Raw genomic sequence first — 27,748 nt, forward strand, 5'->3', positions numbered from 1 at the left:
CCAGCAATACTTGAGCCTCTTTAAAGAAGAAATGTTCTACCAAGTGCCAAAATCATTTAGCACGTGCTGCGCATGCTGCAAAGCTGCTGGAGTTTGCTGGTAATAACAGAGGTAGCAAGAGGTCCTGGCAAGGATCGGAGCTGATGCTGTGGTAGGGCACTGGCTGGTGGTAGCTCTGGCTGGGCAGAGGAGGGGGCTTCCTTCCTCTGCGGGCAGCTCTGGTGGGTTTTCTAACCCCTTCAGTCACGTTGCTGAAGCAGACATTTACCGTTAGGTCAGGAAATATTGTTCTTGTATTGGTGGACTGCTCGAGTGAGAGGTTGGTTCAGTCTCTGAGCTGCAAATCAGTGCTGGGCTGGCGTGGAAGGACCCAGGGGCTGTTTGCGTTGCTTGTCCCCAAACCCAGCATGGCGCAGGTGGGTACGTAGGACTGTTGCTTTTGGAGGGTCCCCATCACTCTGACCCATCCCCAACATATCGAGTGGGCTGAGCAGGCAGGGCACGAGCTGCTGCAGGCAGAGGGGTCAGTGCGTGCCCTTCGCCGCTTTGTGCGTGCGAACCCAGGCGTGGTGATGGCATGGTCATTTTCTCTGCAGCAAATCAACTGGGCACCTCTTCTGAGAGAGGAAAAGGTGGCACCAGGTTGGTGGCCAGGGACGTGACCAGTGCTTTCCTTATTTGCCATCCACAAAGGAGGAGTGTGGCTGGAGAAAGGGTGGGTAGTGTGGATGCACCAGGGCCTGTAAATCATGGACAGCGTGGAGAGGCAACAAATCGAAGTGCCCACAAAGAGGGAATTGTATAGACAGCAGTAGATCAGTGGGTGTGTGCACAGTGATCCGTGTACGGTCAGACTGTAAGGGAAAAGGACGTGCCAGACCGGTATCCCTGGAAAGATGGATTGTGGCTATCAGAAAGCAAAGCACAAGGAGCTCTCTCTGGTAACAAATATTCAACTTCTCTGAAACAACTAGGAAATACACTGTTAGGCAGCTGGGAAAAGTTCCCCAAGACTGGCAGTTAATGCTGGTCGGTTACATTAACAGCGAAAAGCCAGTGACGTTCAGCTCTTTGCAAAGCAGCCCCGTCTGCCCAGGAGAGTTTGCAAGTAAAACCCCAAACGCTGGGGATGTGAGTCACCCCCCGTGTGGTCCTCTCTCTCGTCAGGGGGAAAGCGGCATCGGTGCAGGGAGAACCTGATGCGTTTTCCCAGTGCAAAATAACCTGATGGATTTTTTCTAGTCTCATGCCCATTGCTGGGGCTTCTGGCCTCTCCCCCGGGGCCAGCGCTCAGCTGCTCTGGCCTCCCGCACCTTCTTCCCTCCCTTCCATGTTGTTCACATCGTGGCTGGTTTTCTGACTGTGGAAGCAGTGATGATGAGGGATGCTCATTCAATTGGTTTAGCTTCTTCCTAAATCACCTGGTGCTGAGGAGCAATAAAGTATTTATTAGATGTTACGAAACCAAACCCAGAACAACAGCACAGTGAGCAGTTAAATATTCCTCCTTGCAGTGGTACCTGAACGGTGGGTGCCCTGAGGAGGAAGAGCTCTGTGCTGCTCTTGGTCTCTCTAGACAAAAGGCAGAGGTGCTTCCCCTGGGAATTACCTGCTGTCCCCGGCTGAACCGATTCCTGCGAGACACGGGTGATACTGATGGGCTGAGCCATCAGGGACCGGCATACAGCACTGCGGTGCAGCCTCGTGTCCTGGCTGCGGGGCAGACCCTTCTGGTGGGGTGCGCTGGGTGCAAGGGCACCGTCAGCCATCAGTGCACCAAAACACCCAGTCCTCGATCAGAGGTGTTCAAGCGTGGCAGTAAAGGGGGTCACCCCTCCAACCCAGGGGTGCCTTTCACCTGAAAACCTCCTTCTACAGAGTTCAGATCTGACAGCTATTCCAACAGCTGTCACATTGATGGATATGGCTTCATTAGCTGGTTTGAGTACACGTACAGCTGTGGATGGGTTATTCTGTAGCCTGTCACTGACAAATCAGCGGTTAGCCCTAAAACATTTGGCAATCTGCAATCTAGGATGGCTTGTCCTTGCAAACCTTCTGTTGGATATGGTACTGCTGTAGCGTAATGGAGGTTGCAAGGGACTTCTGGAGGTCTCTGGCCCAATTTCTCTGCTCAAAGCAGGGCTCCCTACCAAACCAGATTATGTTCACGCAATCAGGTTGTGAAAATTTGCAAGGCTGGAGATGCCACAGCCTCTCTGGCCCCCCATCTCAGTGCTGGACCACCCTCACTGCAACATTATGCAAGAATTCTTATAAATTCTTATGAAATGCTCCTTTCTATTAGCTTTTGAGGCATGTCATCTGTGGCTCTTGGACATTTAATACTGTTGGTGTGCATCATGGAAAGCTTGGAAAGGCAACTGTCCTGCGAGTGCAAGTCATCTTGTTTTCTTCACACATGCAGGTTTGAAAATTCACTTTAAAAAAGTGACTATCTGCAGAAGTTGTTCTGGTTCTTTGAAGTTCAATGCACCTAAATCTGAGACTCTGCTTTGAGCCCATCCATGATACAGCATGGGGTATAAAACGTCTTATTGTGTAATATAGACCCTAAGCAGCGAGCTGTATGGCCGTACTTATTCCTGCATGCTCAGACACAGCAAAACGTTCTGGAGAGAGGATGGATTAGTGGGGCACGTTGCTGTGTATAACTTTTTTTAGGGAACTTTTCTGTGCCAAGCAGCTCCTCTTTGCGATGTTTGCGTTCCCTCGGTGTAGGCGAAGGAGGCTGGAGACGATGTGCAGAGATGGTGCCAGCTGTTCACTGGCTGGAACAATTCTGGAGAAGGTGCCATGGCTCCGTGCATTCAGGTTTGCGTTCGGCTCTGAGTCAGATGGAATATGTGCAGAAATAACACGTAGCAAGAAAGCTGCCAGTGAGCGTTTGTCCCGAGGAGGCTGGTATGCCGTTTGCTGAGATCTCCATCAAGCACATTCAAGAAATTGCCTCTGTGATTTGCTTGTGACCATGGTGGGGACATGGCACATGCCAGAGATTGTTCCACCCTATTTCTGAGGTCACTAGATTGTGCTGGGAATGCAGTTTCTCTTTAAAAAAAATATATATTTAGACCAAGAAGGTAGGGAGCATTTGGATACCCAGATCTAGTCACTGGTGAGCTCTTCGCCGTAATTTAGTCTGTTATGGAGAAGACCTCTGCCAAGCTTCTTATAAAAAGCCGTGCAATCCACTAAGGATGCCAGCCCACAGCTCCATGGGAACGCTGCCTGATACCTGTGCCAGGAGTTCATCATCTCTGACTCAATTAATTACATTTTTAATATGCATGTGTGTATCTGGCAACTTAAGTACTCACATGCTTTAGATAGATAAAGGCTGTGAAACACTCTGCATAAACTTGCCACGATATTAACTTGGGAGAGTTCACTTGGGTCCAGAGTCACTGCATGCAAGCAGGGTGTTCTGCAATCTCTGTCAAATGCAGAAATGACTGTTACTTCTTTAACGGCTGTCACACACTGAAAGCAGTTGTGGGGAAAAGCAGTGAGGGTTGGAAAAGCGAGGGAAGGTAAATAGAATAAACTTCTTCCACCCACCACAGTACTCCTGCTTACTCCCAGTTCTCTACTTCTCTCCTGTGTGACGGCACCTGGATTTGTATTTGCATCAGGGGCAGGGATGCTCTGCCCCACCAGTCTTACACCCGCGGGGCTCGCAACCCAACAGGGCTTCGCCTCCGGCCGTAGCTGGTGCGAAGGCTGTGCTATTGTACCAATGGGCTTCGAGGGGGAAGCAATTCTGTTGTTTTCCCCTATTTGTAAGCATGCTACGGAAGGTAACTCAATGGGAAGTGGTTTGTATTGGCCCCTTAGTGGCCTTACTGGGTCTGCAGAAGCTGTTGGCTTGCTTCATGTGGATTTCTAGCTCATCGCTGGTGCCTCTAATAATGAGAGATAAAGTAACACCCCTGCCTTTAAAACACTTAAGCTTCCAGGTGGGTGTTCAGGGCACGTGCTCTTCTAAGCCTGTGGTGGGTTGGTGGCATTGCTTGGCCCTGCTTAAAGGCTTTGGAGCGTGATGTTGGGGCTGAGGTGACCCCCCCTGCCCCGGTCCAGCCTCTGCCGGGGAGGTGCTGCCTCCTGGCTGGCCGAGGGGCAGTTCTGGGCTTCGGCAGCAATGCCCTCGGTGCCTGACGGGGAGGGGAAGAGGCATAAAATAGGAGATGGAGCGTGCTGGGCAGATTTCGTTGACCTGCGGGGTCTGACTACCCTCCGCTTCCCGGCTGGCACTGACTTTCTGCACCAGGCGGCTGCTGCTGTGCTGCAGAAGCTAAATTTAATATGAAAGGAGCTTAATTCTGGCTCAGATTGTCTGCTTTCTTGATAATGTCCATAACAGTGGCACAGACACAGATCAATACACCAGTGCTGCTTCACGGTCTGGCGGGGATGGAAGACCGAGGGTTCCGTTAGCCAAGGACTGGGCCATGCTGCAGCCTGGTGTGATCAGAGGGGATCTCCTTTTCCCTGGGTGAGGAAAATACTTGCATAAAGCTTGGGGGCGAGGAGGCAGCAACTGACACTCCAATAGAGACAAATCCAGTGATTCATTTCCACAGCCCCCGGGAGCTCACATGTGAGCTGTGTATTGGGAGTTTCTAGGAATTTCAAGGAGCATCATTCGTTTTGAAGGTAGCCCATCAGTATTGAGGAAGGAGCATGAAATATTGCTGCTAGATGGCATTATAGAAATTGAACAAGCAAGGACTTCTGGAGGTTGTCCTAGGAAATAACCTGGAAAAAAACCAAACAAAAAAATGCCACGCACATTGTTAAAATCCCCAGAGAAAAGCCTCTTGGCTCAGAGTATCCGTGCTCTTAGTGTGTCTGTCTTTGTGCCTCAACACCCTGATTTCAGTGTTACCTGTAGTTTTCCTGTTTCTTTCCTTGATTTCATATGGCCTCTATCGCCCCATCGTTTCTGCCTGACATTCACAATGGTTGCTAATAGAAAACCGTCAATACATTTAATTAACATCCTGCTTTTCTCTTCTCCCAGATAATTAAATGCTTAATAAAAACAGACCTAGCACCTTCCCACAGGTGTCTTCCACTCGATCACTACATTGTCTCTGGCTCCTCTTATCGCTGACCCAGTTTTCTTTTCAATTCCATCAGGGCTTCCATCAGCTCAGATAGGTTTGGAGCCTCCTTTATGTCTGATGCTGTGCATATTGCCCAAGGACTCATGATGTCTAGGGTGCTATTGGCAAACGCCACGAAGGGTTTTAGGTACCTAACAAGGCAAATGGACTCTTAGAGCCAAAAATTAGATCCTGCCAGCCTTAAAGCCGGGAGCTTTTGGCAGTGCTTTTCCACAGGGCTCATTGCAGATGATGACCAAGGCTGAGGTGGGTCAGGTTAGAGGGACAATCCTTGCTCCAGCCCTGTGACGCTGAGCCTTGTTGCATGTGTGAGGCCCTGTGAAGTGTGGGCTGCTGTTTTGGGGGTGGCAATTACCCGTCTTTCCAGCACCCCCAGGGATGGCAAAGGCTGTTCCATGTTTTCTGAAGCAGAGCATATTGAGTCTTGCTTTATGTCACTTTGATGAACACCTCTCCATAAGCACCAGGATAAACTAATCCCAGATTATCACATCAAATTGCCATTGCTCACTAACCATACTCAGCGTGGTGTTGCAGAATTAATTACCAGTATTCATGATGTTCGTTACTGCAGTCCCTAAACACCCCGCGTGGCACATCATCTAGATCTAGTGATATTTATCGTTGCATTTTCCAAGTGGTCCCTCTCGTGCTTTTTATCACTAGTTGTGTTTACCAGGGTTCATTATGCTCTAGTTGTTTGGATCTCTGTAGTTTTTGATACTTTATTCAAAGCCATTTAGACATTTAGAGTGATTGCTTTTATTTTTCTTTTCCATTCTAATGGGCTGATTTCTTCTGCTGGCATACAAGTGGGGAAAAAAACCCCTCTTCTCTAGACCTTTTGGTCATTAGTAAACAGTTGTCCTAATTCTTACTGCTCTCTCTTCCCTTTAAGTTTGAAGTTGTCATATATACATCTTGTTTGCTTCCTTCTCTTTTGCCTAAATTAATTCTTATCCTCAAACCTGAAGTAGCCACGTGGTAAACGAGGCATAACTACAGTTAAATGCCTGCAGTGCTTCAGCATGAGCATTATCAGCATCTTGAGCTGTTGTACTGGCATTGCTGGTACATGACTTAAGTGCCTGCTGTGACTTTGACTGCACTGCAAACTGAAGATGTGGGTGTTTTTAGCTATATCTGTTTTTAAACTGACAGATAAATTGGCAAAATAATGTCATGTTATCTTACAAGGCTGGAACAAACCCTTGTAAACTTTCTATTGATGTCACTGTGCCAAAATAAGAACTATCTTGTAAGTTGTACCAGCTGTATGCTGGACAGAAGCTGTTTTGAGCAGCAAAGAGACAGCAGAGAAGGTCCTTGCTAGGATAAGTAGAAGAGGTTTGCGCTCATATGATCTCTTTGGCATTAAATTCTTTCACCACTGGTCCCGACTGCTGTTTTATATGTGACAAGCCAAAAGAAATAAGCAAGGAAAAAAAAAACAAACGAGGAAAGACCAAGGCCCTGGAGTGCTGAGGAGTGCCATCTTCAACAGCCAGCTTGCAAGGCTTCCCGTTCAGTGATAAAAACTTATCAGAGAGAGGCTAAATGGGGAAGAGATTGCGCTGAAACAGTCTCTTCCAAGCATGCACACAGCAGCTTGCTTTTGACTTGGGTATACCTGAAGCGGTAAAAGTCTTGTGTGCGTTTTGTGGTGGCAGAGTTGTTTAGAAGTGATGTTGAGGGTGGTTTTAGGTGCTCACCATGCTTAAATGAACTTGCCAGGCTGAAGAATGTGTGTGTGTGTGTACCCACGTATGGCTGATTCCTCATCTATTGCTGCAGTCCCCAAAGGAGAGCAGAAGTGCACATCATTAGCACCCTGATAATATATTGCAGAAGAACTAGTGGTTTTTTCCCTCATACATAAACCTTTCTTGACTTATTTTCTCCTTTTCCATGTTTTGCAGATAAGTAAGCAGCAGCTCCAGACAATCAAAGATCGTTTCCAGGCCTTTCTCAACGGAGAAACCCAGATTGTGGCAGATGAAGCATTTATAAATGCTGTCCAAAGCTACTACGAGGTAAGGAGAGACGATACAATATTAATGTGAATCCCTGTTCTTGCCACTATTCACAAACTGGGTTGAATTCTGAACTAATGTATTGTCCTTTATCAAACAGCACAAATCAAACGCAAGTGCAAGGCTTCTTCTGTCTGATGTCTGGTATATCACAAGGCTTGTGAGGTTCAGGGTTTGAACGTGCAGCCATATGGCAACCGTGGCAACCCCTACACCATGGTGTATCCTATAGCTTGATTATGGGGAAGATCGCCCTTCCTTTAAGCCCTTCCTTAAATATCTTCCTGATATTTTAAACAGTGTACTCTAAAACAGGGAAGATGGCACAATGCAAAATACATGTCACGTGCTCCCTCTGAAAAATACCAAGAGAAAACTGGGCAGCACGTTCAGTTCTCACTGAAGCTTTTGCATTGTGTCTAATGACTTTGGGATTTTCAGCAAGAGTCTTGTCTTTTCTCTTTGGTATGACAAGTGCTGTAAAGCAAAGGGAGAGGGAGGAGGATGTACATCTACAAAACTAGATGATACCAAAGAACATGAAGCATCATTCATAATTGTGCAAAAGAATAATTATGCATGTCTGTCTTTTTGCACCTCTTTGTATGCAGCCCTTAATGCTGCCTTTCTTATCTTTTCTCAGAAGGAAAGTGCTTCTGTTTTTGAAGGAAACAGTGCTTGTGATTTGTATGAGGAGTGTCGCTTATTTTTTTGTTAGCCTTTCTGCAAACCATTTCTCTTTCTCCCTAGAGCTATTCTGTCATAAAAGGTGAAGATTTTGAATTGCCTACATAAAATATTTCTCTGGAAGTGGAATCTAAGAGGGGACCAAAATCAGATACTAAAACTGAAGAGAATTTTAACTCTATAAAAAATGGCAGCAGCTGCTTCTGTGTAAGGAAAGCACAAATTATCCTGGATTAACTCTATTAAACCGGCCTAGTAGTTACTGCTCCATCATCCTCTGTACAGGAAGGAAGCTGAGAGTAATTTACATCTCTTATCAGAAAAGAAATTGCCAAGGGATCATCAGTTTATCCACAGCTTCACTGAACAGATGCTCTCAGAGAAAGTTTTCAAGATGGCGTGAGCTGCATTTTAGGATCTAAGAGCAACGTAATCTGTTCAGATAAGACTATTGGGCAGGAAAAGGAAACTGCTTAAAAACAGGCAAAATACATCCCCGTTTCACGGTGGGTCTGGCTGAAAGTGTGTCCTGACGAGCTCCAGCAGTCCAGTGCTGTGTAATTACCCCAAGTAACCAAGTGTACATGAGCAGTTGATCAGCTCAAGGTGTCTGCAAGCCCTATGTCTTCAGTTCAACTGGACACTCCACCTGCTCTGTCCTACTTAAAACAGGCCACAGAAAGTATAACGCATCTCTCTCTGTCCTTTAGCGCAACTTTCTTTTTCTTCTTTTTGACTGTCAGTCTCCTTTAATTTACCACTGTGTACTTTCAGCTTCTGTGCAGTTGTAGCATGGCTCTTCCTCGGCACCATCTGCAGTGGCACAAGGCAAAGCCTCGCCGCAGAAAGCCCCTGCCCCCTGTCAGTGCCTGAGCAGCGTTCCCTGCTGATGGTGTTCTCCTTCCTCCCTTCTCTGCAGAGGGGTGCCCACCCTTGGTCGAGCCATGGTGCAATCGCAGCAGATCCTGCTTATCTCAGCTCCTGCAAATCTCAGAGTTTTATGCAGTTGACTGTGCCTTGGATAGATGCTACCTAGAGATAGGCGTTTAGGTATTGACTTATAAAGCTGCATGGTGGCTTGGAAAATACTAAAACTTGGTTTTTTGCTCAGCTGAAACTGGTCATCTCTGTGCAGGACATGGCTGGTGTTTCTAAGGGGTCCACTTACTGACAGTGCAGAATAGGTTATTACCTGGGGAGTGATTTCTATTTTGCTGGAGAAAGAAAGAGGTAGAGGTGACATGGTAGGTCAGGGATGCGTTTGTTCTTGCCATGAACATGTTTGCATGGCCACATTCTGCTGTTAAGTCTGCTGTCACGGGGTAAGCGTGTGATTGCCAGTCTTAGACTAGTTGACGGGCCGCTATCAAATTGAAAGATGGAGTGAGCTGAGCAGGCTCCACTGCGAAGCACCGCTGTGCCTGCAGGAACGCTGCAGATCCATGTGTGCAAAATGGGCCCAGCACGCACCAACAGACACTCCAGGAGACCCTGTCTCATGTCTTTTTACTTCCAATGAGTAAAGCTTCGTCTGTCAACCAGCACTTTACTCAGCAGTCCCTTCAGTGGGTGTTATGGAAATGCTTTGTTAGACCCATTTCCACTCTGCCGTGGGCAGATAGAGCCAGGACCACAGGTGACCTGGGGGGCTCGTGCATGGACGTGGCAGGAGATGCCTGACCCAGCTCACAGAGGCCAGTTCCCTTCTGCATGCTCCTCTGTATGCACCCACGCTAGGCTTTTGCTCCGGCAATTCTAGACTCCTGGCAATCCTACTAGGCAGCCTTACAGCTGGGCGATTCACCTGGTATTTTCTAAAGAAAGCAGCTCGCTCTGCAGGACAAAACACCTCTCATCTTTTTTTATCTTCCTATTTCACGGTCTTTTTCTGCTCCTTTGTGTCTGACTGGCGCTCCCCCCGCGCCTGCCTCCTCTCTGCCAGCCGCAGCTCTCCTGTCTTCTGCTGGCTGCTGCTCCGCACCCAGGGAGGATAAATTGGGGCTCAGGGGAGACGGGGAGTCAGGTCTGTCTGCTCGCAGTGCCGTCACCCCTCTGATGGGGGGAGGACCACGGATAACCACAGCCACTGGTGCTGGCAGGTATGGGATGTCACTAGCGCTGTCACACAGGGTCAGGCCAAAGGCAGCCGGAGAGGATGATTAGAGAGGGGATGTGGGAGCCGAGGGCTGTACACCCTGACCTCCCACTGTTTCCAGCAGTCAGTGTGCTGGGGACTTTCTCAGCTGCCTCGGGAGCTTGGATTTTGATAGCTCTCACCTATTACTTAAAAGCACCTGCACACACCTGGGTGTTATCACTCATATTTAAGCACTGCAAGGAGATGAGGTGCTGGTATCGTTTCAGTGTGGACTGAAGAGGCTACTGGTGGCATCCTGCCTGTCTTGTCTGCAGGGAGCGCTCCCCAGCCCAGTGATGTTGGAAGGAAACAGCCCAGCTCTTCCTCAGCAGCGTTTTTGGGCTGGTCCTGGAGCAAAACCCACTACCACTGCTGACAGATGCCTATGCCATCAAGCATCTGTGAACATGGAGTGCGATGTTGCTGATAGGTATTTAAAAAAATCTACCATGTCCTTAGGTCATCCTCAAGCTCTTTAATTATTGAGAGCTGACAGATATACCCCTGTGCTGGCACAGCTTCTTCCCAGCCTGCTGCATTCATCCCTTCTCAGCATCGTTAATAAAACAGCAGTTCTTGCTGGGCATTGATTGCTCTCCTGTGTTCAGGGCTTGGGAGAGGAGAGCCAACACAATATCCCCCTGTCCCTCTCTTGCCCTTCAGCTCTGCATCGTTCCCATGGCATCTCCTAGTCTGCAGGAGTCTGTTACATTTTGACCCTTCTGCTGCTCTTGCAGTGGGAAGAGCATCTTCATCAAACGCCTTCTCCCTCCCTTCTGCTGTCAGTGTCCTGCACCTTGCAGGCTGCTCTCTCTGCAAAGCCTTCCCAGGCACCCTCAAGTTGTGCTGAGCCATCCTGTGCTACTTCAGCAGAGCTGGAACGGGAAGGGATTTGGCCTCATCCACCTGTGGCCGTGTCACCTTTTAGCGATCTGAGTTGCCTTGGTGTTTACCCATCAGTTTGCAAAGATCAGGCCATTCGTCCTTGTCCTTTCCCAGGGTGTTTTAATGGTGCTCTTGCGGTGCTGGTTGCCCAGGGTGGAAAGACCAGGGTATGGGAGAAGTGGGACATGTTATTTAACTGAAGTAACATTAAATTAATTAATACAATGCCATTCCTGTCATCTTGTGACAGCAGGGCAGTCTGCAGAGATCTCCTCCAGTGTAGTAGCTTAATGTAAGCCTGCTCCTTGCACAGGTCAGAGGTTTCCCAGGGGCCTGGCTACCAGGCTAAATGCAAAGCAATGCTGTTGACTTGAGGAAGATGACTGGGCTCCCTCTAACAGGGCAGAACTTGGGTAGGTGAATGTTGTTGTGCAGTAACTTCCTTATTCAAACATTTGATAGAGCAAAATATAATCCTGTTTTCCCAAAGTGCATTTACGTATCTGGTGAGGTGCAACCACAACATCGCATGAAGTCCTAATTACATCAAAATGTTCCATTTTAGCGGATGCAAAGCAGAAGCTTCACCTGATTTCATTATGCTTCCCAAAGTACAGCAGAAACCTCTGTCCATCTGGCAACATGTGGTTGTTGAGTGAGGAGCTGGAAAGTGTACTGGCAGCCAGTTAGTGGGCTTCCCAGCAGTGAAACCATGTTTTGTGGTACTTAAGGGGGATTTGGGGATTTTTTTAACTGACACTATCTGAAGTCACCCTTTTTTTGCAGGTATTCCTGAAAAGCGACCGCGTTGCTAGAATGGTGCAGAGCGGAGGGTGCTCAGCAAATGACTCCCGGGAGGTCTTCAAGAAGCACATTGAGAAGAGAGTGCGCAGCCTGCCAGAAATTGATGGCCTCAGCAAGGAAACGGTCCTGAGCTCTTGGATGGCTAAGTTTGATGCTATTTACCGTGGGGAAGAGGATCCCCGCAAGCAGCAGGCTAGGATGACAGCGAGCGCTGCCTCAGAGCTCATCCTCAGCAAGGAGCAGCTCTACGAGATGTTCCAAAACATTTTGGGGATCAAGAAATTTGAGCATCAGCTTCTGTACAATGCATGTCAGGTAAGGTCCTTCTCCCAGGCTGGGTGGGAATGGAAGGGGTTTTCTTAGGGAAGGGCTTGCCAATGGGAAATATTGCTATTATGAACTGGAAACTTTGGGTTTGACCAGACTGTTTTTGAGAGAACTTCCAACAAGGAAGTGGAGTTTCGTTCATGGCAGGACTTCTGCACTGCCAGTTTTGTTCCGGCTGTCCAAGTAGGCCTCCTTCTCTTGTTTGTGCTTGTTTTCTTGTGAAATCCCAAAGGATTGCTGAGTTGGGAAAATTTTATTCCTCCAGCTCTGTGTCTGGATGACCAGGTCTTTGATGGTGCCTAAGTGGGCTGTTTTGCTGTGACTTGCTTGCCTTTCCTCTGTCACATCACCAATCTAAATGACAGAAGTACATTCTGGCAGCCTGCAATAACCTTATTAGTACTTGAAGCTCAGATGCCCCTGGGGTAGATGTCTTATGCAAACTCACTTACTGAGGTTGTACGGGTTCTCCTGAAGTAGACGGAGCCCCTGTGACCCCTGCGTGCCTGTGGTGGAAGGAGACAGTGGTCCCAAACACCCTCAGGGTGGCTCTGCTTGTGCTATGAGTTCCCAGACAGATGAAAACTTTTCCCATTCCTGTCTTTTTCTCCCCCAGTAAGAGCCAGTTCCCCAGAGGCGTAGAGCTGGGACTCTGTAGCGCTGCTTGCATTTCCAGCAGCTCTTGCTGAGGTTTGTCAGTGGCTGTCCAGGCTGTTGGTGACCCAGATTATGGTCCCCTGCTATCGGATATAAATATCACAGGCAGGTTAAAGGATGTCAGAGTCACAAGGAGGGTAAGGTAATGCTGTGGAATGTTTTCGGAGGAGGAGCAGACCTCAGTCTCTCCCCCGTAATTCAGGGCTTCAGCTCCTTACTGAAACTAATACATTTGAGACCAATTCTGTCTGTCTTCTGTCTAGACATTTCCAATTCTTTTTAAGACATAGAAAATTATGTTTGATCTGTTTTTTCTCCTGTAAAGAGCTTAATTATCTTGCGTTTGGTTTTCCTCATCTCAGACCTTAATGGCAGAGTAGGGAGAGGATAATAAATGTCCTTGAGTAAGGCATCTTCATAGCAAAAAAGCAACAGCAAGGACTGCATTGGTCCTCGTAAATTATATTTACAAACCAGATTTTATGCCTCCATCTTCTGTTGGAGGACTTCTTTAAAATCAAAACCATAATGTCTTCAGGGATGTGTTGAGAGCAGAGTCAGTTTTGCAGTGTTTTTTTTAACTTAAACCAACTCAAATGCTGTGTCTTTCATCCTTCCTTGACCTGTGCTCAGCTAAGGAACTAGGGTGGTTTTGCGTGAGCGTGTGTGTGATCCTATTCTCTTGCTTTGTGGGTCCCGGTGATGCAGAAAACAGTATTTAATCATGGCTGCCCTGCTTTGTGGATGATGTCTGCTTATGAGAGCCTTTCTGGCTGACACCACAAACCCAGTGGCTACTCCCTGCAGATTGCCCCATTGCATTGAGCAACCTGTTTCCTGCAGTAGTCCTGGTTTTACTCTGAAAGTGAAGGATTTAATTCTGGGTCTTTTCTAATACTCAGAGGCAGAAAACCTGTAATTTAAGTTTCTAGAGAAAGATGTCATTTCTGTTGAAAGCAAGTATTAGCACGGGAGTTACTCTGGTTTTAATACCTGGATAGTGAGGATTAGCTATGCAGAAGGGAAAAGCCCTTTATACAAGGCACGGCTCAGAAAGCTGCCAGGCCAGCAGTTTTACAGCCTTTTGGTATTTTCCTGGGGTACAGTATGAGTTGTTACGGTCCTATGGTGCCAGCATGGTGGGGTGGGAGCCTGCCCTGCGGGGAGCGGAGGTGGGAGCAGGTCACTGCTGCTCCTTCTCCCGTTAGGTGCTGTAGGGAAGGCAGCAGTAAGCACCCAGGGAAACTGCAGGCTTTGCTGTGGAGACCCTTATTTCGGTGTTACCTGTGGTCATGTCATCTGGGCTATAGCAGAGGCATATCTGGAGCTTTCTGGCCACCAGCAGCCCTTAGGAGAACAGCAGTAGCTGCTCTGCACTTCCATCTTGCAGTGAAGCACCAAAATTGGTGTTGACTACTACTTCTTCCCACAGGGTCTCAGCCATTGCTTGCAGCCAGTCTGTTGTAGGGTATAAGTAAAACCTATCAACCTACATATGTTTTTGTTTGCTTAGCTTCTATGGGGAGTTCCTGGCAAAAGTTGAAGGTGCTTGCCACTTGGCTAGTGTGTTTTCTGCAGCAGAGCTGCAGGGGAGAGAAGAAAATGATACGGAATGAGCAGTGATTCGGTAACCTGCCCCTTTTCCCCCATGAAAACTTCCTCCTGATCTCTCATGATGAAGCATCGGTATCAGCCCTGAAACAGGAGATTTTTCCCTTTCCCACCTAAACTTTAGTAGCAACTTACTTCCTACTGCAAAAGCTCTTGCTGTTTGCACAGGGCAGATTTCAAAGCCACAATGGCAGTTGGGTGCCCGATTGCTGCAGGCTGGAGATGCAAGTGAAGCCCTGGGCACTGCCCTTCGTGGCTTGGAAACTCTCCCGTGCTGTAACCCCTTGGACTGCGCTGAGCCGCTCTGCATCGGAGTGGGAAGTCTGACACCGATTAGGGAGCCAGAGGCACGTGCCAACATTACAGCACTAAAGCCAGAGACATCTGGAGAGAGGAGAATTGCGTGTACAGCGTTGCAGCAGCCTGGATGGGTGCTGGGTGGGAGAGGACCCGGGGCAGCTGGAGGGGAGGAACGGCTCCCTGCTTTACATGTAGATGTGTGCTGTGGCCACGGCAGGGCTGGGACTGGCTTCTGCAGGACTTTCTTCCAGCCGCTTGCTCCCTCCCCCGCCCCACCACTTCACATTTTCATAAAATTTTATTTGCCGCATCTGTCTCTGTTTGACAAGCCGTCTTCTGTAAACAGCTCTGCTCTGCCAGCCTGTCCTGAAATCAGCAGTGAGCTCCCTTCCCAGCTGGGTTTGCAAACACCTCTCAGCCTGCGCCTGGAGCTGTACTTGCAGCACAGGGCACACCTGTTGAGCTTTGGAGCACTGGCCGCATAACCTCTAAAAATGGTCATTTATTTCCATTGTGCTGTTTTGGTTTGGTCCGGATTGTGTTTCGGTCAGAGTCAGCCTAAGCAGTGCTCATTTGCCTCCCTTTGAAGACACAGCGACTCTGTTGGTCTGACTCTTGTCTCGTTGGAATTAATTGGAAGTACAACTTAAATTTTTTTCGTAATAATTTGATTGAAGCTTCTGTCACCTGTTTTGTAAGAACAAAATATCTGTTTGTAAATAAGCTGTAATTAAAACAAAAAGCACTGGCGTTTTCCTGGATGTGCTGAAATTACAATATTCCCAGAAATGCCGTGCAGGCTCAAGTTGTGCACATGTGGGTGATTAATACATTCACTTTCCTCCCTTGGGCAGCGGACAGGCTGCTCCTGCCGGAGCCCACCGCAGACCCTGGCTCGGCAGCCTGCCATGGTGCCAGCCGCAGGCTTTGCACTGAGACTGAGCAAACCTCCCAAACAACTCTGGGGGCAATCACAAGCTTCCCAGTGGTGGTTTGGCACTGTATAAACTACGCTTATTTTTGACCTACGCTTGTCTGCCATGCATGGGAGGAATTGGGAAACAGAGCCTTTTCCCTGGCAGGCTGTCTGAATGCCATCACTCTTTCTGGAGCGGCAGTGTGGGGCTGTTAATGCAGTTTATCAGTCAATCACCTGTCTTCAGAAAAGCAAAGCCTATCAGCTTCTCCTGTTGCTCTCGTCTGCTGGGAGCAGAGGGGCTGGCTGGTCTGACATGCTCTCCCTTGCTTTGGTGTGCAGGGTGCAACTGCCCCAGGGACTATGTAAGGAGGCAAGGGGTAAGAAGGCTTTGCCTAGTTGTTTTCCTCCTAAAGCATGAGCAGGAATGGTGCCGAGAGCCCCTAACACTTGCTTGAACTTCTCCTGCAGTCTGGAAGGAAGGTGCTTTATGTGGCCTCCTGTTATATCATACTGACTGATTGCATGACGATTACATCACTAGGACAGCATTTCCATTGACTTCTGAAACAATATTTTGTTTGTGCAGAAGGAGGGTGATTTCTAAAGGGATTATATATATATATATATATTTAGTACAATATCCCCAGGTGGCATGAGATAAGTATATTCTAAATGTGATAGCAGTGATATAGCAGGATCTGGGATAGCAACAGAGCAAAAGGGATTGATGCAGTTGGAAAGGCTTTTAGGAAACAAAGATGGGAAGTGGTGTTGTAGCAGAATGGTTGTGGAGATAACGGTGGTGTTAAGCACAACCTCTGACTAAAGCATTTTAAATAATACTCAGAGGCTTGAGTTTTTTGCATAACATAAGCTATGTGGCTTGGTGTTTCTGCTCCACTGGAGTCAGTGTGGGAATTGAGTATCTCTGGTGCCAGCAGCGAGCTCCTCTGCTGTGCAGGAGGCATCGTGGAGGGAGAAGTGTGTTTCAGTCTTGGGTTTCTGGTCCAGAACCTGTTGGCAAGGCTTGAGTTTAGCTCTCCTGCTTTGTAATTAACTTGTGACTGTGGAAGGGTCATACAGGAGCTATTTTCTATAACTGTTGGGCAATTGCAAACTTGGATCTTTGCTGCAGTTGGCATTTCCTTGGGTATAAGCCGTGTATTTCCCACTGACCTTCATGATGGCTGAATTGCGGCAGCATCTCTGAAAATCAGGCTGTGGCTTTCTCTCCATTTTATTCTTCCCCAGTTGTAGGGCAGTGATTTACTTTTCTATCTCAGACTGTGTTTGAAAGTCATTTTTAGCAACAGTGAGAAGAAAAAGAGCTAGTACAGTGCTGTTCAGTTAATCCAGCAGCAGTAGCTGATGTCCAGACCACATCTGCGATGAGCTGCACACTTCCATCCTCCTGCTTTGGAGGAAGCGTGGGACTCTGGACTGTCCCTGCAGGACTGTCTGAATTCACAGGCTTCACAATCGGACTTTCTCTTCTTTCCTGGGCCTGAAGTGTCACATACGCTCTGGTATTCTTGTTAAACGTGCAAAATACCTGTGTTAAGCTTCCAATTTCATCTAATTCCCTTAGATATTAGATTTGAAAACAAATAACTAAATACATGCATGTCAAGCCTGCTGAGTAATACATGGTAATACATGTGGTTTTTCAGCATCTGTAGAAGGTAAAACATCAGAGAAGCATGCATGTGTGAGTGGGCTACAACACAGACCGAGTCCCATCACTGTCTGGTGGCTATTTTCACATAAAGGGCTGGAAGCCTCTAACCAGTGCAACTGGAATTGTTTCATAAGTTTGGGGGGGCCTGTGATTTTAGCTAGGAAACACTTCAACCCAAATTTTGACGACCAGAGCTGGCTTAAAACTAGAATTCACTGTTTTGACATTTATTTTTGCAGCTGAATTAGGACACTGTGTCCAAAGGCTGACATTTCTCACAAAGCAGAAAGTTCCACTGCCAAAAAAATTGGTTTCAGAAGTGTTAGCAGAAAAGATATTTAGGATTTCTGTCCTGAATCAAATGTTTGATTTTAGCTCAAGTCAGTATTAGAGATGATTTGCTGAGGTGGTATCTCACCTTCTGCCCTTCTCTCATCTCTGCAGTTCAGGTGCTTTTCCCAAACTTCATTTCTTGACTCACTGCAGTGCATTGAGCCCATTGCAGAAATGCTGCGGTGGTACTTGGAAGATGCAGCCCAAGTTAGGGCAGAAACAAGTAGGGACAGAAAACCCTGTGAGGCACTGTAACAGCTCAGACAGTGAGATGAAGGTTAAGGTGACCTCAGAATAAATGTTTGATTTGTGTGTATCCTCCCCAAACCAAGTATTTAATTTAGTTTGTTGTGATGAAAAATTCCCAGGCATGCCTTGCGATGACAATTAAGCCCAGGTTGTTGCGCACAGCGTGGAGTTACCTGTCTGTGCACATCTCTGTGTCCCTTCAAGTCAGAGATACAGGGGTTTAGTATCAGATCACTCCCTTCTGTTCCCTATTCATCATTTTTAAAGAACATAAACCAATTCCTTTTTATTCTAGCTTCATCTTGAAGCTCAATGCCTGTGAAATGGCCATCCGCAGTTCTGGGCATTTAAGCACTAATGCTGGCTATAACAACCCCTCCAAAAGGCCAGAAGGTTTTGCTTCAGCCCCAGAGTCCCTGCAAACAGACCATCATGGGGGGGGTGGCGAGCCAGGGCTGCAGCGGGGCTGCAGGCAAGGACCAGCGAACGTCCGTGGGATCCTCTCTCCAGGGCTGGATACCTGGATGCTGTGGACAACCAGCGGCTTCAGCCAGCACCGCTGTCCCCCTTGCAAATCCGCAGGGCATCAGCCAGACCCCTTGGCTTTTTTTCCCCCTCTTTCACTCCTTCAAAACACCTTTCGGTTGCTCCACCTATCTCCACACTGTGAGCGTTACCCCCCCACACCTTAAAACAAAGCCACCACCAATAAAATGGGTTAAGGTGGTTTTGAGATGATCAAAAGCCTCAAAATCCATAAAGCATCATACTCTGTTTTCAGTAATTCAGTATTTATTTCCATGGAAACGGAAATGGCAGCCTGGAGCCTTCTGCAGGGTTGTAATTACTCCTGTAGCAGCCAGTGGCAGCCGCAGCATGCCTGTCAGGGCTCGAGCATCTCCCAAAGACAGCAGTGATTTAGTGCCCGATGGGAAATTGAAAAAGAAAAAAGCATTGGGAAGTGAATGAAATTTTCTCCTTCATAATAACACGACATAGGTCCTTTGGGGAGGAGGGGGAATTGCCCTTCTTCGTCGACTCAGGGTGCGATACTTTGAAGAGTGACATTGGCATGGGAGGGCAGAGAAACTGAGAGGGGACAGAGCAATGTCGGGGATGGGGCAAGTCCGATGTCTGCCTCCGTTGGACCCTCGGCTGCCAGCCACCCCGTTTGGGAGAGGTTTGCTGATGAAGGTCACCCAGGAGGTACAGAGCGGTCCCTTGATTGTCCCTGTTGGTCCCATGTGGTACAGAAACAATGACCCTACATGTGATGCATCGTCTAGTGTCTTTATAATTAGGAGCAGCAGAGGCGGTTGAGATGGGACATCTGTCTGCTCCAGCATCCGACACCTGGTCTCCTCCAGCATCCAACGGAGAGCTGTGGGGAAGAGCTAGGCTGGTTGGAAGAGGACATGGCAGTGAGCAGGGCAGCCCTGCCAGCCCAGCAATGTGCCCCAGTGCTGTTGCTTTTTGGGGAGGAAAATGCAGTGATTGCTCTCCGCCAGGGTGGGACCTGCTGCCCCAAGCTGTCGTCACCGAGCATCTGATTTGCAGAGACACGTATGGACCTACGTGTGCGCCCATTAGCTGTAGGATCAGCTTATGTTCTGTGCTGTTATGGACTTACAGAACAATCTTGGCCCCCGTAATTAAATTTAAAGCAAATTAGCTCTTCTATTAAACAAAATAAATCTGATGTAGCCTAATGCTGTATTCTCTAGCTATGGCTGATCAATCGCTCCTGCAAAGAGCAGGCAAATGCTGCTGAGCAGATGGTCTTGGCTGAGGCATGGTCAATTAAACTAATTAAAGATGCTTTCATTTAATCAGAGGGTGTTTTAACCCTGTTAGCTGCCAGTTGGGGATGTATGTTTTCGTGCACTAGGAACTTCCAGTTCTGGCCCTACTATGGAGATCTTCTGGTTCTACAGTCCCTTTACAGAAACCAGGCTACAGTGTGCAACCGAAGAGCAGATGTTTAGCAGAGAAATTATAATGTCATGTAACAATAGTGAAGACTTGCAGAGGGAAAGTCAGTCGTTTTCTTCTAACACTAACCAGAGATATTTATTAGACTGAAGAAGTCTTCTGCACTGAATCCTTCCCACGCTACCTCCTGCCAGCCTTCCCTCTGGGTTTAGGGGTGTGGATGCCTCTCCGCAGCCTAGCCAAATGTCCCTTGTTCCACCAAACCAAGCGGTGGCTCGTTATGGCGTATTATTCAAGGGACAGAAAATGGTTTCAGCATCCAGACAGGTTCTGGAGCAGAGGAACAGCCTCTTGTTTCTGCTCTCTGCTGCCATGCAAAACGTTTTGGCTGCTGAAAGCCCCTCCGCCACAGTGTTCTGGAGATGGATTTAGTTCATTACTTGCTGCAGAAGCACATGGGGACTTCTCTGAACCAAAGCCCTCTTTTAGTTAGCTTAATAGAGCACTCAGTCGTTATTTGTCACAACTGGGCACCCTCGCTGTTTCCTGACCCCCCCCTTCTGATCTGCTGCGCTGCTCCCCTGCCCTCACTGTAAGGGGTTGACACCACTTGCCAGCGAGGCAAGTGCGACCAAGACAGCTCGTTAGCCTAATGGAAAAGCATGCAAAAGTATCTCAAGAAGCAGCAGTAGAGAGGACTAAGGCATCCAGAGCATTAGTGACCCCTTGCTGGGCAGCACTGAGGGGCTGCAGCACGCCGGGACCAGTGGTCCTCTGCATTCCCAGCAGCTCGTACAAATTAAATTAGAAACAGTTGTGCTTTATCCAGAGGCCACATGGGCAACTTCACGCATCAGGCCAGATCTATCCTGCTACAGCAGTATTGATCCCTGCAGGTACATTAGGGCTAAAGTCAGGATGATTTTCAAGATGTTCATCCTTTGTGAAATGGTTTTTAGTCATCTCTTTAGCTAGGGGTTTTTGTGGTGCCGTATCAGCTGAACGCTCTTCGTTGTCTGTGTGGACTGATTAATTTCCGCAGTTTAAGGTTTAAATTGCCATCAAGATATCTCTTCAGTTTTATTTTTGTTTCAATTGGCCCATGAATACTTTTCATCATCTGCATTCATGCTGCAAAGGAATGCATAAAAAATAACCATGGTTACCTTATAAAATATCAATGACTTGACATTTTCAATCTACCTTAACCCCTCTATTTAGGGACTGCTAATTCTCTGCTTTCACTGAAAATCTAGGTGTTGGCATGGCTTTCCTGCTGCTTAGCCAGATTTTTTTTTTCCCCCCGTTAGATCAGGAGCCTCATTTCTAATGTGTGTTTATTAATATAATGCCATTTCCCTACCACCACCTTGCATTTTGGAAACAATAAGTTGAGTGATGAATTCCTGGCTCTGGGTAGGAGTAACTGGGGAAAAGTATGAAGGACTGAAGTAGCTGATGATGTGCTGATCTGTTGATGCTGCCATTTGCAGACTAGCAGAGGTCTCTGGGAAGGGAAGCACTTCAGCCCTGAGATTATTAACTGGGATACCTGTTCTGGTGTCTGCTGCCTCTGCAAGTACCTGGCTGCTTCCAGCTCTGAGCTTTATTATAGGAATAGATCAGAGCAGAAGGGAGGGTCAGGAAGATGGACCATTCCTGGCACAGCTGTGCAGAGGGAAATGCTGAAGCGGTGGGGAAGGTTTTGCAGAAGCTAGAGAAATAGGAAAAGTTCTTGAGCATCATAAAATGTGACAACATTCAGGAATTATAGCTTGAAACCATTTCAGTGGAGAGGAGATTTGGGATGGCACAAAATATAAACCCCAGAGGTGTTACCTTTGCATTGGCAGAGAGGAGACTACTGATAGAAATGGGGGAGCAAGTGGAGAAGTTGCTGAATTCAGGGAAACCCCTTGGCACTGAAAAACCCAACGATCTCGTGGGGCACATTGCCACTGCGCGGGGTGGCATAGCCTCAAAACACCTGGTGGGTCTGCCCAAGGAGAAGCCAAGCCAAACGTTGTCCATCGTGGGGGAGGCGGTAGCCAAAGGTGATACATAAAATCAGGTCTTTATTGCTGATCCCCCAAAAAAAGAACCTAAAATGTAACTGAGATGGGTTGGAGTGCGAATTCTGAGTTGGGCTTCCACGTGGTCTGGTTCCCAGAGGTGGCATTCGACTCTCGAAATGCCATGTTTATTTTGAGCGATCTCTCTTGCTTCCCTAACTTTGAATTCAGTGCAACCCACCGTCCGTAAAAACCGGTTCCTCAGCATGTCCTGTGTTTTATTAGGAAAGGAAAATATCACTCCTCCTCTTTGTCTTTACCTCACCCAGAGATGGTGAGCGGAAGACGTGACAACGAAATGACCCCACTGGCCCCCTTCGGAGACAGTAATCTTGTTTTTTCTTTGAGCAGCATTTGTTCCCTGCAGTACATGTTCCTGTCAATCAGCCCAGGAGGCCCTGGGAGACAGAAGGGGTGTTATCCAGACCTCTCTCTCTTTAAGCAAGGAACTGCTAGCTGCAAAAGAACCCATATGTGATGCTTATCTTAAGGAAGGCTGGAATACTTAATAAGACATAACTGGTGCATGACCCTGCACTATGTTAATGCCTCTCTTTCTCTTCCTTTTAACTGGAAATACAATGCAGCTGCTAGAATTTAATTTTGCATGTAGGTCTTTAATTTGAATTCCACATGAAAACCTCAATGCTTTGCAGCACTTCAACCCTCACTCCTGTATTTTATCACTGAAATGCTATTGCTTTCCTGAGGAACTTTCAGTGCCTATCTCATGAACAAAATGGAAAGATACTGTCATAGTTGCATACAGCAGGGGTTATACATGGTCGTGCTGGATGCTTGTGCCAGAGCTCCAGGGTCTTTGTGTCAACCAGCAATGTCTTGTTGGAGAATCTGGACTGGTTTTCACTGAGCTGTGCTAGCCTGACGTTACACACTACTCTCAGTTTTCTTTTTATCGTCTTAAATAGAGAGATCATTCTTGTGACATACATCATCCACTAAGTGAATATTTTGAAAGTTCTGTATTAATATTTTACTGAGTTTTCTCTAATCTTTATTTCTGAAAGAGGTGGTTTCTCCAAGGCTGCTTCTACCCCTTTGCAATCGATATCATGTTCAGTATTTCAGAAAAGAGATCTATTTAAAAAATAGATGTGTTATTCACCAGTCCTTTCCTCTACTCCCTACATTTCATTCTTCAGACTACCAGTGTTTCTGTGTCACTTGACAAATGCTTCATGCCACAGCTTGGGATGTGATAGACAGTGTCATTTTAATTCAGAAAAAACTTTGGGAGTCAGATGGATCAGGCCATAGAAAGTACTGCGTGAATATAAAATACATCTGGGTTAATCTTCCAGTTTGCATCTAAAAAAGTACCAAAATAAAAAGAGAATAGGTATATTTCTTAAGAGAAATGAGGTGCCAAGAATTTTCTTCAAAAGGATATCAAAGTAGGCATGTATTTGTTCCCACTGAGCAGACTTAAATTGGGAAATGATCAACAAACTAGGTTTCATGCATTTCAAAGGCTCAGTCTCAATATTCCAAACTATAGGGAATGCAACTTATATAAGCTGTTCCTTACCTCTATTTCAGTGTTGAGTTTTCATATTCAATATACTATGGTTTTTCTGGAACATCTGATTCTATTCATGTTTTGTGAGAAATTAGAGTGCAAGTTCAATGGGGAATTAGATGCAAGACAGCTTCAAATATAGCCTCTCGTGTATTTAAAAGGCAGCTGTAGTAGCTTAAAGTCATACAGAAACCGTGCTGGCCTCCATTGCACAGACTTTGTTGTATAATGCAGGGTGGCACTGATATTTCCTAGCAGGAGTGATCTATGCGTTTTTCATGTGTTGTAGCCTTTGGTCCAGTTCTTCTGCCTCTGACATAGAGGACAGTAAGAAAATAGGGAGGTGATGGCACAACATTCTTTGTCGTTCGGTGTGAAGTCTTTGTAGAAACGTCATTGCAACAAAAGAGGGAAAATTATTGCATCCCCCCATTTAACAAAGAGTAGGATGGTGTGACAGCCATTCCTTCCAAAGAGTATTTTCAGATTAAAGGCAATATTGCGCTGAAGTTCATATAACATGGGAAGACCTAGAAGACAAAGGAGAGACGTATAAGTGTCTCTGCAGGTTGTGCAGCCAGCTCAAAGTCAGGCTTCAGGGGCACGTGTTTTGCTGTAGAGGCTGTAAAGTTGGAGACTGTTGTTACTAAACATTGACAGCTATGGCAGGGAAGCGAGCAGAGTTTCCCAGCACGGCTGTATGTGAGCCCCGAGTGCTGGTGGCCCAGGAGAGCGCAGTGGGGGCTGGAGGTTGGAGTCTGAACCTTGTGGTGTCCCCGTGTCACTGGGCTCCCAGTCACAACCAGTTTCCTGCGCCCTGTGGGCTCCTGGGCACTGGGGGAGCCGAGCTGCGTGCTCGTGTGTTCATGCTTGACCCTTAAACCTTCCTTAGAGTGGGCAGAGGAGGGGCCGGCCGAAATTATAGGCTTTTCGCGCAACAAAGGAGAACAAAGTGCAGATGCATAGTTTTGCTGTCCTCTTCTGAGCGTCTGTTGTAGTTTAACCCCAGCCAGCAACTAAGCACCACGCAGCTGTTTGCTCACTGCCCCTGCACCCAGTGGGATGGGGGAGAGAATCGAGGAAAAAAAAGAGGTAAAACTCATGGGTTGAGATAAGAACAGTTTAACAGAACAGAAAGGAAGATAATAATAATGATAACAACAATAATAAAATGACAATAATAATAATAAAATAAATGAAATACACAAAACAAGTGATACACAATGCAATTGCTCGGCACTTGCCAACCGATGCCCAGTTAGTTCCCAAGCAGCAATTCCCCCCCAGGCCAACTCCCCCCAGTTTATATACTGGGCATGACGTCCCATGGTATGGAATACTCCTTTGGCCAATTTGGGTCAGCTGCCCTGGCTGTGTCCCCTCCCAACTTCTTGTGCCCCTCCAGCCTTCTTGCTGGCTGGGCATGAGAAGCTGAAAAATCCTTGACTTTGTCTAAACACTACTTAGCAACAACTGAAAACATCAGTGTGTTATCCACATTCTTCTCCTACTAAATCCAGAACATAACACTATACCAGCTACTAGAAAGAAAACTAACTCTATCCCAGCCAAAACCAGGACAGCGTGCTGCCAGGGGAGTGAGGTTTGCAATGACAAAAGGTGCTGGGGAGGAAGCAAACACAGTGACAGACAGTGACCCACAGAGAAGCGCACACAGACTTTGCCCAACACCCTGCTGAGTTTTGGTTAAATGTACCTACTTGTTCTGCTGGGTGCTGGGATGTGTCCCATGCTCATTTCTGCATCTTGACCACCTACCACCTGTGTTTACAGCTATACTGGCAGCAGCAGCAAGATTGCAGGTCTCCAGTTGTCATTAGTTCACAGGAAGGGAAATTGGGCAAGTTCTATACTGAGGTTATTTTGCTCCAGATACCAACATAAAAAGGTAAAACATAGGACACAGAAAGCAAAATACCAGGTCACCAACAAAGCTAGGAGATCTTGGCGGGTAACACAGATTGCAGGAGGATGCTGGAGGGGGGCATCAAGTGTAAGGCTTTACTCCTTGGTTGTTCCTTAGCAGAAGGACCATCAGTGAAGAGGTTCCTCGTTCCCAGGTTGAGGACCATGAGCTGTTGGCTTTTGTGGAGGGTTTTGCTAAACATAACTAGCTGCTTTTGTGACCTAGCTAAGTCCAGAGGTGACAGCGAGAAAGTCTTTTGGATGGTTTAAATAATAAAATTCTAATAGTAGAATAATTAAATGGTCTCTTATTTGTTCTCAACACCAGTCATTTATCCTGCTGATAGTTCTGCCAGTTTGCTGGTGAGCTCGTGTTGTCCAACATTGGTGAAATGAGCTGCAGGCATGTGTTTGGCTGCCATTACCAGGAGTCTTGTGCGCCTGCGTACAGAGCTGAGACCAGGACTGATAAAATAGCTGTAAAACAGAGATGTGGTTTCATGGAGAAACTATTGACACAATAATTTTATTAATCAGGTGATGCCTGTGACATTTGATAAGCATGTAATTTGCCAAACACAGCACTTCATTTTTTTGTTTTAAAATCCCATTAAAACCCGGTGCTCTTTATTTCTGATGCAGGCTGTTTTATAAGCAACAGTTTCTCATTGCTGTACCCACCGTCTCCTTGTGGCTTGAAGTCTCATTCCCTACCTTCCTTCCCCGTGCATATCCAAATTCTGAAAAACGTAAAATATCGAGCAGCCGTTTTCAGTCACCTTCTAACTCAGTTCTTCATTCACCTTTCTGCTTGTGGATTTTCTCTTTACTTGGCCTTTTTCTCCCTAACAGGGGATTTTGGCTGGGAACAGTTGTGCTCAGATGGTTAAGTAGCAATTGAGTGTAAATTAGCTGAAGGGGCTGTGGCTGCCACTGTCAAAATGATTCCAAAATAACTTTGTGGAGGAGAGTGAGTGTCGGGTCAGACGAGAGCGGCATGGTTTGGATATGCTTGGGGGGAACAGAGTTAGAGAGGATAGTACAGGCTAGATAACAGAAGAGCAATGCACTCGAAATACTGGCTTATATGCTATCAAAGGTCCATAATAAAATTACAGTGACCACTCGTGAGTATGCAGCAGCAGTATTTGGGAAAGGGTCTGTTTCAAACTCTGCATTTCCCATAAACATCTGCAGTATTTGCGATGAGGACCGCCTGGTTTCTTCGAGGTTGGTACAACAGCTTTTCTGTGGGAAGTCCTCGCTGATAGTGTGGTCCTTAGCAAAGCAAGAGGAGAAAACTGGCTACCAGTTTTGCTAATGGTTTGGCTAATTAATGTGCTGCTGTTCTCTCGGGGTGGCAGCAGCTGCAGCCCTGCTGCTCCCCCGCCACCACCTGGTTGGTGGCAGGAGGTGACTCTGCTCCTTTCCCCCTGCATTTCTTTTGCCAGCCGTGTAACTCCTGATCTTCTTTATTACCACTTAACGTAGGCAATTGTTCAGGGTCATTGCTTGGTCAATCTGTTCCGCCTTTGTGTATGGCGATTGCAAAACAGCTGAGGATGTCTGGCAGCTGGTAGAAGTTTTATTTCTGCAGATGAAAATAGCCAAAGATATGTTCAAGGAGATAATTGGGATCATTAAACTTTCCTAACATAATGCCAGTTGCAGTTTTATCCATTGTATGGCTAAAAACATAAGCAGCATCAATGAACCAAAAAAAAAAAAATCTCTTTCTATCCCAAATATACCAGCAAAAACACTGGCGTTGTAACATCGGAGTATGGGCCTGATCTGAGCATCATCGTTAGTGATCTTGGAAAGACCTGGTCTGCTTCAAAATAAGGGTGATTTTCTGGATGATGACCATCAAAATACATTTTGTTTAGGCCAAGGCAGCGATTACCACTGTCACATGAAGCACCATGTGAACCACTACAAGTCACTAACTCACCCTGATATCTGGGAGAGCCGGTGTCTCAATGCCTTAAATTTTGTCTCATCTGCAGTCAGGATAGCAATAGATGCGCGAGATGATTTAGGGAAGGGCAGCGCAGGATGCAAGGGCAGGAGAGCAAGCACATCTGTCTCCCTAAGGCTTCGTGCCATACCAGCATGCCACAGCAGAAGGGAATCTCTCTCCACTGTTGCATGAAATTACTGGATGCCAGATATCAATCAAAAGTAAATCACTCCTGTTCAAAGACAGAGAGTTCATAAGAATCATTAATAACAAAACTCCTTCTGCGTGGCGGCTGCTGAGGAGAGGTGTGTCAGACTGCTAGCGAGGGGTGCTGGTGAGCAGAGGAAGAGAAAATGGCTCAAAATCCTGCGGGAAAAGGAGTAAATGCCCATTGACAGCATTAAATCACATGAAACTGGAAATCAACAGGGACGAACTCTGTTGGACGTGAATCGGCCTATGCCAACATGATCCCCGCAGAAGGGAAGAGCAGTGCTGGTACAGCAGCTAACAGCAAATAACAGCAAGGGATGGGCTCAGAAAAA

The 27,748-nt window shown here is 47.0% G+C and overlaps 1 protein-coding gene across 1 annotated transcript in view; it reads left to right on the top strand.

Annotated features, from left to right (window-relative positions):
• Positions 1-407: 407 nt before the first annotated feature.
• Positions 408-27,748, top strand: part of CADPS (Ca++-dependent secretion activator) — a 185,117-nt gene continuing 157,776 nt past the window's right edge. The window contains exons 1-3 of the mRNA XM_010573333.1: positions 408-416; positions 7,070-7,183; positions 11,679-12,011. Coding sequence (XP_010571635.1) covers positions 408-416; positions 7,070-7,183; positions 11,679-12,011 — 456 coding nt within the window. The remainder of the gene's footprint in view (positions 417-7,069; positions 7,184-11,678; positions 12,012-27,748) is intronic.

This window comes from Haliaeetus leucocephalus, unplaced genomic scaffold (assembly GCF_000737465.1).
Source record: "Haliaeetus leucocephalus isolate CR32 unplaced genomic scaffold, Haliaeetus_leucocephalus-4.0 Scaffold2, whole genome shotgun sequence".
Taxonomy (NCBI): domain Eukaryota; kingdom Metazoa; phylum Chordata; class Aves; order Accipitriformes; family Accipitridae; genus Haliaeetus; species Haliaeetus leucocephalus.